Genomic DNA, 12,860 nt, shown 5'->3' with positions numbered 1-12,860 from the left:
AAGGGATTTTTCAGAAGCTGTGAAGCACTTTGGTGGAGGGAAGGGGGTTGCCCAAACTAGATGTCACAGTGTCATCTTCTCCATAATCTATTGGTCACAGAGGTCATGAAACATCCCAATTTAAGGGGAAAGGGCATAGACTCTACCTTCCTATAGGTTGCCTGTCAAGGAATTTGGGGGTCACATACGAAGACTGGGAGACCCTGGGTGGCACAAATGGTTAAGGACTCAACGTATCAAGTGGTGGGCAGTTGCACCCCTCAGAAGAAATAAATAATGGCCTGCTTCTAGAAGCCCACAGGCTTGAGAATCCTGTGATGTGTAGTTTCTCCCTGGCACCTAGGGGGTCCTCGGGAGCCAGAACCAACATAACAGCAACGGGTTGGGTTTTTGTTGGTTTTGTTTGGGCTAATATTATAACGACTAGTATGAAATTATATATTTATTGTGTTTAACTCTCAGGACTCTGATTATGCTGAAGTTGAACAAAACCGTCTGCCTCTTCTATGAACGCCAGCCGATGGAGGCAAAGGGTGAGGGTCTAGAGGAACAATGAATGTCACATTCCCGTCCTTATGTTTCAGTTGTCCTTAAAGGGCACAGGGGACAAACCAGATGTCTTTGATATGATTTTAGCCTAATGATGTGCTAGTATGATGATGAGCAGCCTGAAAAGTGGTTTTAACTAATGTGATCCAATATTTGAAAAGTTGACGATTTCACATCGAATTTTATATTCTCAGCATCTCAGTTACAAACAGAAAATCAGGCCTTAAAATCCTTGCATTTCCCCAAGGCAACAACAGTCTGGAGCTAGAATTTGAATGTCCCCTATGGATGAGCTGACACGTGCCTGTTAACCACAGTCCCCATCCATCCCTATTGCCCCCAACACAGAGGTTGGCTACTAGTATCCTTTATCTATATGGCTAAATAGGTTAGTTGGTTTGGATTGGGTTGCTAGTTTTTCCTTTTTTTTTTTTTTTGCTTACTTTTGATTTTTTGGGGGGCTAGGAAATGGTGTGTATTTTGGTACCATGTCTTCCAAAGCGAGAAAATAAAACCCAGTAAGCCAAGAAGGTCAAACAGTCTAGATTAATGATGAAAGGAGGAGCCCTGTTGGTGAAATAGATTATGAGTTGGACTTCTAACTGCAAGATCAGAAGTTCGAAACTCCCCCCACCCCACCCCCACTCTCTAAGAGAAAGATGAGATTTTCTACTCCTGTAAAGATTTACAGCCTTGGAAACCCACAGGGGCAGTTCTATACTCTGTCCAAAGGGTTGCTATATGTCATAATTGATTCCAGAGTAGTGAGGTTTTCTTGATTGATATAAATAATTTTTGGTGAGTATTGAAAAAAACCAGTCAATATTATTTTTAATACACATCAAAGAAGGTCCACATTAATTGTTCACACAACCCTGCCACCTTCTTTCTTTATTCCCTTGCCTCTCACTCTCCTTTCTTCCTCCCTATGGTCTTTTATCTCATTCTTTTTCTTTCAAGGGTTAGCCTAGGAGTGGGGAAGTCTGAGTAATTCTTAACCAAAAGACTAAATTGGTTTTATTGTTGGTGTTATTACTTGGGTTAAATTTTTTTCTTTTCTCTTCTTCTATTGGTTTGTGTCATGTAACCCAGAAAATGAGGAAACATTTGGAACATCAAAACACTATCCTTTCTCAGTAGACTACAAGCATTAAAGGCAACAGAGATAAATACTCCAATAATAAAAATAACATACAAGGATAGCTAGAGAGATAAATAGATAGATAGAAAAACCACAAAATCTGAGCAGTTGTGGGAAGGAGAATGGGACTAGACCCATGAATAAATATAGGTTTGCCAGAGAATAGTTCTATATACATATTAGCATATACTACAAATATGTCCATGAATATAATAGTACATCCAGGAGGCATAGTTATGAAAATGTCTTAGGTATAACAAAACCCCTTGAGGGAGCGTGTCCTAAATATGGGGGATCAGGAACATAGCTCTGAGAGACCTCAAGATCAATTGGAACAAACTAGCTCACAAAGACAATGTTCTGTATCCATCAGGGAAGTGACTGGGGTCTTCAAAAGCTAGTGAGTAGCAAACTAAAAGTCGGTTCTTGGTCTCACCCTATGTGTTGGACAGGGTTCTCTAGAGAGACAAAACCATATTGCTAGTAATTATATATAAATATATTTATAAAGCTAGATATACAATACAAGAAATGAACCACTAAATTATACACAGATAGATAACACAAGAAACTAACAGTGAAATTATAAAACAGTGAGACACTAGCAGTCCTTTAAGGCTTGAGAGCCGCCAGTTGCCAGTCCCTTTCTGCAGAGAGAGCTGGGCTATATATACCCAGGCAGCAAACAGCAAGGCAAGTCACCAACTGTCACCAACTGTCGGTCCCCAGCTCCAGAGATGAACATACCAATCCTGTGGGATTAAATGGACCTCAACTTACAGCGACACAGTCCACAAGCTAGGCATCCCACAGGTAGTGTACCCCTTTAAATTGAGGCACAGAACAAGCAAGGCGAGGCTCACGAAACCATCTATCCCTCTGCCCTTCGATTAATCCTACTTGTGTTTATCGGCTAGGCTGGCACTATAAACTATTGGACCCTGTCTGGAGCAAATAACAGTGAATAAAATCAAGATGCCTGGCAACAATTAGTCCAAATCAGTAATGGACTATGCGTACCTCAGCCTCTATGATGCTAAGGTCAGAAGAACTAAATGGTGCCTGCCTATCACAAACAGCTGCTCTGAAAGGGATCATGGTACATGATCCTAGATAGAGTGGGGAGTAATGTGTCAGAAAACTGAAAGTCATACTACTACTACCAATAGTAATAATAATAATGATAAAAGATGAGGTTTATTGGTTAGATAGACTAGAGAGATCCCCACTACTATGGTCCTTCATCACCCTTCAGGTCTGGAACTGAATTCCACCCCCTGAAAAATAGACAGGTTTATAAAGTGAACCTTATGAGAATCAAAGGTTGCAGCCCTCAGTATGGATTACAACTCAATGTCAAGAAGACACACATCCTCACAACTTGATCAATAGGTACCATGATAAATGGAGAAGTTTGTTGTTTTTTTATTTGTTGTTATTTGTTGACGTTGTCATGGATTTTTGTCTTGATGAAGTCTATAATCAATGCTCTTGGAAGCTGCAATCATGAGATCAAATGACGCATTGCATATGTATACATTTGGTGCACAATACGTCTGTAGAGTGCTAAAAAGCAAGGATGTTACTTTGAGGACTAAGGTGCACCTTACCCAAGCCATAGTAATTTAAATTGCCTCATAAGTATGTGACAGTCAGACATTGAATAAGGAAGGCTGAAGAAGAATTGATATGTTTGAATTGTGGTGCTGGTGAAGAATATTGAAAGTAACATGGACTGCCAAGGGAACAAACAGATCTGTCTTAGAAGAAGTATGGTCAGAGGGCTCCTTAAAGGCAAGGATGGTGAGACTTCCTCTCACATACTTTGGTCATGTTATTAAGAGAGACTAGTCCCTGGAGAAGGACATCATGCCAGGTGAAGTAGAGGGACAGTGAAAGAGAGGAAGCCCCTTAAGGAGATGGATTGACAGTGACTGAAACAAGGGGCTCAAGCTTGGGAACAATTAGGAGAATAATTCAGGGCTAGGTAGTGATTCTTTCTGTTTGGCATAGGGTCAATGTGGGTTGCAACTGGCTCAATGGCACCTGATAAGAACAACTACACCAAAATGAATCATAGCACTGAGGAGCACACATTCCTCAGAACCATCAACCATTCAAAAGCTAATAGGCAGTATTTGCCCAAGGCCAAATTCAAAAGGCAGGCAAGGTTAGGGGAGAAGGGTGAATGAAAACAGGAAGCAGAGTTTCAATGGCATGAGTGATATTACATTGCAGGAGATTGTCATCAATGTCACATAAAAAAACGAGTATAAATTGTTATGTGCAAAGCTGATTTTCTCTGTAAATCTTAACCCACCTTACAATAAAAAGTTTCTTTTTTTTTTAAAAAAAAGACACCATAGTTCATATAATAGACACAGCCAAAGATCTCCTGGACAATTCTAAAATGATCTCCCAAATGATTTGGGTAGTTAGCCCTCCCCAGGGAGTTCTACCCATTGAAACGCTGGGCGGTTATGGCTGCAATTATATTTCAGGCCAGAAGAGGCAGCAGAGGCCTGGTTGTTCAAATGCTGCAAAACTACCAGACAATGGGCAAACAGTTTCTTTCCATGGACGACTAGCGGCTCTGTCATATCCATGTCTGGTGTTCAACACTTGGCGACAGAATCCAGCCCGCTGGGTTTGGGTGGGGTCTGTTTCTCACCCATGCTTGGCTTGGGATTGTTCTATGGCATCCACTAAGTGGAGTCCTTTCCTTTCTGATGTCCCAAGAAAGCTGTTTTCTCCTTTTTCTCTCTCTGGCCCTCTTCCCAAGAACCCTGGGGTTCACTCTGCTTTCCTCTGGTTGATGTTTCTCAGGCAGTTACTTGACCTTGGTTCATCTACTGCAGGTGACCATTTGCAAGGAACTGTACCGTCCTTGGATGGTGTTGTTCATGAGCTAGGCTGCGAACTATGGGTTAAAGGTTTGAATTCACCCAGAGGTGCCTTCCAAGAAGGGCCTGGTGATATGCTTCTGGAAAAAAACCCACCTCAGCCATGGAAAATTCTAGGGACCGGACTTCTCTAACACACTTGGGCTCTATATGAGTCCGAGTTGACTCAATGGAAATTGGTTGCTGGTATTCCTGTAAGTAGAAGAAAACAATCTTTAAGCAGTCCCTCTTGGATTCATGGGAGGAGGATGGCTTCCGCTGAGAGAACTTCTCAGGGCTCCAAGGGCTCAATGATCTTACAAAAAATGAGAGAAACGATGAGCCTGATGACAGATGATATTGCTATGCAGGCCCCGTTTAAGGATGCTCAAGTTTCCAGGTCTTTCCCTGACTCACAGTGGAGCCCTGTTAGGTTCCAAATAGAAGGTCACCCTTGCTCCCAGGACCTGGAGCCTTGTAGCTGAGCAGAGCAGTCATGATGAGAAAGAGGACCCAAGGGGGAAGTCAGAGGGCTGCTTCATTTGTCTCGTTGTCAAGCAAACAAATGTTTTGGCAGGAAATTTCTCTTCAAGAGTGTTCTGATTTCTTGAAGGAAATCTTCTTCTGAACCATTTCCTCAGGGGAAAACCACTCAACTACCTCTGGAAGGAAGATTTTTCTCCTTCCAAGCTTACCAGGCTGTGCTAACTCACAGAGGAGGTGTGACTAGCAGGCAATGAAACTGATTTCCAGACTCCTATGAAAACCAGCAAGTGCTCGGCTGCTAAGTGAAAGGCCGGCAGTTGGAAAACCCCAGCTGCTCTGCAGGAGAAAGTGGTGGCTGACTGTGTCTGACAAGATGACAGCTTTGGAAACCCAATGGGGCAGTTCTCCTCTGTGCTCTACAGTTGCTTTCAGTTGGAGTGGACTTGATAGTGATAGAGCTGATCTTTTTTTCCCCATGAAAATCAGCTTGCACGAATACATGTGCATTCATGGATGTCTGTGTCTGCTTTGGCATGCATGTGCAAATATGTGCCTATTTGCACGTGGATGGATACGTCTGTGAATGTGGGCGTCTCTATTTACTTTGCCATGTGTGTGCACATGTCTGCCTTTGTCAGTATGCATGCGGGTTCAGGCAGCATAGAGAGATCACAGAGAAACTTGGAGAGAAAGAGAAAAGTAACCTATTTTCTCATGGGTCTCCCATACCTGACGGTCTACTGGCATCCACCGCCACGAAGACCAGAGGTCACTTCATGCCATGTGTCCAGCTGCCCATTGCTGGTTGAGGTCAGTCACCAGGGAGGCAAGTCAGACTGGCCTCGCCATCCTACCACCCACCTGCAGGAGTGATTCCCACCATCTGTCCTGGAGCCCCTCCCACCTTACTCAGCCTCCCTAGACATTGAGTGAAAGGCGTTTCCAACGTTTTTACATAAAGATTTCTGAGATTGACTGAAGAAATGATTTCATTTGACAAAACATGAAGCTTTGAATTTAAAGATTTGAGGCAAGTGCCCTCCAGAGAAGGGGACACAGGACGGGGCCATGCTCCCTTCCGGTATGCACGGGGGTTGCTATGAGTTGGAACCAACTTGATGAGCACCTGCCAGCAACAACAACATCCAGAAATTGTCCAAACTTCTGTGGCCTCAACTCGGAAATGAGAATATTAACATTGCCTCCTAGAAAGAACTCAAGGTATGTACAATTGGTTAATAGGCGTTTGGAAAGTGAGTACATTTAGTGGACTGATGACATTGATAAGGCAATAAGAAACTGAGAAGGCTTCACTAACAGGTGCTTTCACATCTGTAACCAGTAGATTCCTTCCTTCTTCATCTCTTGCCATCTTAATCAGCTCCCACACTTTCCAGGCAGCTTGAGGGATTAAATGTTCAGTCTGATCCTATTATAAGCCTCAGCCTCAGAATCAGAGGCTTTACCTGAGTTTTGAGGAGCTATACTGGGAATGAGGGAGAGTAACCTGTCTTTTCTATTGCTCTCCTATCGCTCCCTCTTCCCTAGCCCTTCCCTGTCTCTGGGCCTGCCTTTCCTCCCTAGAGCATTGGCTTCTGGGAGAAGGGGATGGAAACAATGAGCACAATGAGCACATTCCTGACCAGGCCTCTTACTATGCTATCTTCCAACCCTCTCTTGGAAGGGCCTCCACGAAGTCCTCTTATGTCATCTCACAATAACTTGTTAGATACCATTGAGTGAGCTCCTGACTCATAGCAAAAGTACACATAAGAGATTGAAGGCACCGCCTGGTCCTCACACTGATACTCATACCTTTGTAGAATTCCTAGAGGGCTTCTGACTTCCTGTCCTTTTTACACACATACACACATAGATGCATCCTTGCCGAATTTCTGGATGGCTTCTGACTTTTTTCCTTTTTAAACACACACACACACACACACACACACACACACACACACACACAAACACACCCTTGCCGAATCTCTGGATGACTTCTAACTTCATGTCCTTTTAAAAAATCAGACTCACCATTGCAGAATCTCTAGAGGGCTTCTGACTTTGTGTCCTTTTTACACAAACACACGCACGCACACACACACACACACACCCTTGAAGAATCGCTGGAGGCCTTCTGACTTCATAACTTTTTACACACACATACACACAACAAGCACCTTTGCAGAATCTCTGGAGTGCTTCTGACTTCGTGTCCTTTTTACACACACACACACACACACACACACACACACACACACACACACCCTTGCAGGATCTCTGGAGGGCTTCTAACTTGGTGTACTTATTACAAACACAACACACACGTACATACCCTTGCAGAATCAATAGTGGGCTTCTGACTTCGTGTGATTTTTACACACACACACACACACACACACACACGCACACACACACATACACCCTTGCAGAATCCTTGGAGGGCTTCTGATTTTGTGTCCTTTTTACACACACACACACACACAAACACACATACATCCTTGCAGAATCTCTGAAGGGCTTCTGACTGTGTCCTTTTTACACAAACACACACACATACACACACCCTTGAAGAATCTCTAGAGGGCTTCTGATTTCGTGTCCTTATTACACACACACACACACACACACACACACTCACAACCCAAACTCATTCTCTTACAAAATCTCTGCAGTCCTTCTGACTTCGTGTCCTTTTTTAAAAACACACACACACACACACACGCACAAACACACATTCACTTGTAGAATCTCTGGATTGCTTCCGATTTCGTGTCCTTATTACACACACACACACTCCCTCACTCTCACACTCATACCTTTTCAGAAAACCTAGAGGGCTTCTGACTTCGTGTCCTTTTAACACAACACTCACCCTTGCAGAATCTCTAGAGGGATTTTGACATCCTGTCCTTTTGACACACACACACATACACACACACACACACACACACACACACACCCTTTCAGAATCTCCAGACGTTTTATGACTTCGTGTCGTTTTCACACAAACACACACACACACACACTCTTGCAGAATCTCTGAAGGGCTTCTGACTTTGTGTCCTTTATACACACACACACACACACATACACCCTTGCAGAATCTCTGAAGGGCTTCTGACTTTGTGTCCTTTTTACACAAACACACACACATACACACACCCTTGAAGAATTTCTAGAGGGCTTCTGATTTCGTGTCCTTATTACACACACACACACACACAACGAAAAACTCATTCTCTTACAAAATCTCTACAGTCCTTCTGACTTCGTGTCCTTTTTTAAACACACACACACATACACTTGTAGAATCTCTGGAGGGCTTCTGACTTCGTGTCCTTATTACACACACACACACACACACACAAACACACAAACACTTGGAGAATCTCTGGAGGTCTTCTGATTTCGTGTCCTTTTTACACTCACACACACATTCACACACACACACACACACACACCCTTGCAGAATCTCTGGAGGGCTTCTGACTTCCTGTCATTTTTACACACACACACACACACACACACACACACATCCTGGCAGAATTCCTGGATGGCTTCTTACTTTGTGTCCTTTTTAAACACACACACACACACACACACACCCTTGCAGAATCTCTGGAGGGCTTCTTACTTCATGACCTTATTACACCCGCACGCACACACACACACACACATAAATCCTTGCAGAATCTCTTGAGAGCTTCGTACTTGGTGTCCTTTTTACAAACACACACACATACTGGCAGAATCTCTGGAGGACTTCTGTCTTCATGACTTTTTTACACACACACACACACACACACATACACACACCCTTTCAGAATCTATGGAGTGTTGGGCGTGGCAGGCAGGTGGCAGGGGTGGTAGGTGGCAGAGTGTGTCTAAGTGCTCTGCCCACACCTGCGAACTTGACAGCGGTGATGGAGGAGGAGTGCTCGTCCAGCGTCTGCTGCAGGCTATACTCCCGCCCTGCGTCTAGCACATGGATCAGCCGGTCCCGGCTCGCTGAGGCCAGCAGCTTCAGACCTGGGATGGGATGAACTCCGTCAGCTGATGAGTGCCCAGCAAAGAGCACCCAGAGAAACTGAGCCCCACATCCTTAAGCCACATGAGCCATGGAGTCGGGCAGAGTTGAGATGCAGTCCTCCCCAAAGCCTTCAGAGACATCAAGAAGGATCACTAACTCTTTTGGTAGCCAAAAGAACAATCAGCCCCATAGTCAAGAGGCAGGACAAGTATCAGTGGCTCTGGCCAGACTGGAGGGGCTCACTCAAGGCCATTCTAGGCCAGGGCCAGGTACCTGTGTCTGGCTTCGAGTACTCCAGGCACAGAATCTCTGACTCATGGGCCTCCTCCTTCAGCATTTCACTCAGGGACTGCAATTCATGGACCCTGCAAAATGAGAAGAAAGGAGAGGCCGTTCAGTGCCAGGCAGCGGGGGAAAGAATCATCACCCACCCCCTTCCACCTTTTCCTCTCCATCAAGAGCTGTTTTACTTTACCTTTTGGGTTGAACCTTTAGACTTAGAAAAATGAGTCCAGATATGTCACATTCAACTCTCTCACCTGGTCTCCCTTCGTATTAATGTTTTATGTACTACAGTACACAGTGATAAGGACCACGGAGGTCACACTGGTACAACATTATTAGACTTTATTTAAATGTCACCAGCGGGGGTTGCTCTGAGTTGGAATCAACCCAATGCCAATGAGTTTGTTTATCCCATGAATGTCCTTCTGCTCCAGGATCCTAGGAGCCCCCACGGCACATGGGTGTCATCTGTCCCAGTCTAGAACGGCTTTCAGTCTTTGCTTGTCTTTCCTACCGTGACACCTGGGAGAGTATGATATGTTACTCTGGCAGGTGTACCTCAAATGAAGTTTGCCTGATGTTTCCTCATGACTATCCTAAGTTCCTTATACATTTGGGTCAAGAATACCAGACACAATGCTAGGAGGAGGCTGCATGGAAAAACAGAACTAAAAGAAACTTTCCATCAACGTTGGTTGTTGTTGTTCAACATTTTATTGGGAGTTCTTAAGAGTCATAAGATTTTCTGGGAACATTTTGAAGCCTCTCAGTGTACCCTCTCACCAGATTCATGCTGCTGCCACGGGAAGTTAACCTTAATGACTTGGCTAAGGGTGGGTTTTGCCGTTTCTTCATTGTCAAGTTAGTATCTTTCCCTTGAAGATAATAAATTTTGTCCCCAACCCTTTTCAGCTAAACCCTCCTGAACCTCTCTCCTTGGGGGCCTAAAGTTCCCCCATCCTGTCCCCTGGAGGCAACGGGTTGCACTCCACAAATGGCCTTACCTGAGCGTGCCCATAGGGTCCTCTGATGCTAGATGCTGCCCGTTGGGGCTGATGCACATAGAGCGGATGCCCACATGGGGGTCCATCAGGGACCCATCGGCTTTGTCTCCCCCAGGCAGCTCGGTGTCCAGCAGGGCCAGCATGTTCCCATCCATATAGATGATCTTAATGAGGTACTAGTGAAACAGGTCAGGAGAAGAGGTGGTTGAGGAAGGCCTGACACAGGACACCTGTCAGGGAGAGAAATGCGGGCCAAGAGCACATCCTTGTCAGAGTTTGGCCAAACAACATCTGGAACAGTCTGGTCTGGAGACCCAGATCCTGAGACTGTGGTGTGGGGGCACCAGGCTCACGTGGCTGAGGATGTTTCGGTGCAGGGTGGAGCCATGCACGCCAAAGCTCTCTGTATTCCACAGGCGATGGTGCTGTCAGAAGAGCAGGTGATAAAGGAGCTCGGGGGCAGGCAGGCCTGTTGACTGTCCTTCACCTCAAGGTAGACCTGGAGGAGCACAAGGACCAGAGGGACCCGGGTCAGACCTTGGCTGCCCACAGAGATGGGACGGAATGAGAGTAGAGAAAAGGCTGGTCAAGACTTAGCCCCAGGCTTATCCCATAGCAAGCATGTCATAATGATTAGCTCTTGTCTTTAACAAGTAAAGGAATATACATTAACCAAGCACCTAGTAAGTACTAGGCATTCTAAATCTCCCACTTACATTGTCTCCTTTTCGTAAAAATCAAATGCATCAGGTATGTCATTTCATAATTGCAGAAACTAAGGTTTGGTCAAGTTCAGGAACATGTCCAAAGAGGCCAAGCTAAGACTGCACAGGGGCATACAGAAAAAAGTCTGAGATGAGTCAGCACTAATATCCACTCGCATCCTCAGAGCCAATTAACAGATATGAAGGGACCCAGGGGCACTGCTGGGGGAGCAAGGGTGCTGGAGGAAACAAATTCCACACTTGAGGAACCCCAGCTCCTAATGGTAGCCCAGGAAACACGGTCAGTCTCAGCAGACCTGGCCCACGTACCTCTACACTCCAGACGCAGGAGGAATGATACAGAGCTGAATACACCTTGCCCACTTTCTTGGGGTCCTTCACATCCCAGACATAAGTACTATGGTCATTGTACACACAAGACAGCCACTGATTTGCAGGATCAAAGGTCAAGGCGATGGTGTCCCGATACTTCGCATTGGCCACTCCAGCAAAAAGGCAACTGAGGAAAGAGGGGAGCGGGGTGTCCTGGGCAGACAGGGCAAACTGGTGAGTGAGCGCTAATGAAATGGGGCACTAAAGGGAGGAGCAGCAGGTTGGCCAGCAGTCACTAGAGAAAGAACGCAGCGGCTGGCCTGGCATTCCTTGCCATGGGGCTCTCCAAAAGAACACAAGCTATTTCATAGCCCCCAACGTCAGGCGGGGACAGTGTGTGGCCGTGATGCAACCAAGCAGATGTCAGGCCCTTCTAGACTCACATCAGAGGACAAGGAAGGGCACTGTGCAAACCATAATCATGGTCATATATCATTTCCTGCCAATTGCAGATTTAGCCCCCTCCTGGCCTGAAAGAGAAATTAATATACCCAACTGCAGAACTGCCCCGCTTCCTGACAGCACTGAAACCAGAGCAAAACTTCACTTCCTGCAATCACCCAACCCATGGCCCGAGGCTACAATAAGACCATCCTACCGCAGCTGCTACCCAGTACCACCCTGAGGGAGAAAGGTCTGCTCCGTCAGGTTTCCAGTCTCTCTCAGAAACCCTAAGGAACTGCCCGTCTGTCCTAGCTGTGGTCTTTACAGGACAATGCATTACCACACTGCAGACTCAGATTACCACGGTTGCCCACAGTGAGTAACAAATGCTAAAAGACCCACCTGTGCTTGACTGCAAGGGTCTTCCCAGAGGTCTATGTGTGCCCTCCTCTCCTTGCAGCATGCCAGGGATGGCCTGGCACAGAGTGGGGCTTTGACAGGACTCAGGGGCCAACCAACACCGCTCACCTGGCCTCTGTGATGCTGGCAATGTCTGTCCCCAGGGCATGGGGCCGGGGCAGCGTGCTGAGGAAGTACAGGTTGGAGGGGTTGAAAAGGTGCACGGTGCCGTCAGCACAGCCACAGAAGATTTAGTCCTGGCTCACCGAGATGCAGTGGGCCACTGTGGTCTGTGAGCACAGAAGCCCCAGTCAGCAAGGGCGTCTGCCCACTCCTTCACCTGACACCTCAACAGCCATGAGCCAAGAGGCAAGGACAAGCGCAAGGCAGGCCAGCTGCCCTGGCTGGAGCCCCTCAATGCCCCTCCCTCTAACAGCAGCTGGCCAGAGGGCTCACAGCCCCGTGCAATTAGGGGGAAGGAGTCAGCAAGCCTTATAAGGCACCTGAGGTTTGGGCAAAGACACACCCAGAAAAGGCCGGCCAAGAGAAAGGCAGCAGAGGCAGTGGACAGGGCCAGCACACTTACTGTGATGCTGTCTG

The 12,860-nt window shown here is 46.1% G+C and overlaps 1 protein-coding gene and 1 long non-coding RNA gene across 3 annotated transcripts in view; one reads left to right on the top strand and one right to left on the bottom strand.

Annotated features, from left to right (window-relative positions):
- The window catches only part of LOC142436562 (histone deacetylase 8-like), a 158,786-nt gene that overhangs the window by 125,820 nt on the left and 20,106 nt on the right, over nucleotides 1-12,860 (top strand). Inside the window, exon 5 of one of the 2 annotated variants that reach the window (XM_075540132.1) lies at nucleotides 463-533. The exons of the other annotated variant lie outside the window; for it this stretch is intronic. Coding sequence (XP_075396247.1) covers nucleotides 463-533 — 71 coding nt within the window. The remainder of the gene's footprint in view (nucleotides 1-462; nucleotides 534-12,860) is intronic. 2 annotated transcript variants of the gene reach the window in all.
- Nucleotides 10,386-12,544, bottom strand: LOC142436567 (uncharacterized). Its single transcript, XR_012782010.1, has 3 exons — nucleotides 12,390-12,544; nucleotides 11,415-11,604; nucleotides 10,386-10,879 (listed from the first exon to the last, which is right to left on the bottom strand). It is a non-coding gene; the product is annotated as an uncharacterized LOC142436567 (long non-coding RNA).

This window comes from Tenrec ecaudatus, unplaced genomic scaffold (assembly GCF_050624435.1).
Source record: "Tenrec ecaudatus isolate mTenEca1 unplaced genomic scaffold, mTenEca1.hap1 Scaffold_413, whole genome shotgun sequence".
Lineage (NCBI taxonomy): Eukaryota > Metazoa > Chordata > Mammalia > Afrosoricida > Tenrecidae > Tenrec > Tenrec ecaudatus.
Note: the sequence above shows the minus strand (reverse complement) of the source record. Positions and strands in the feature narration are given on the sequence as shown.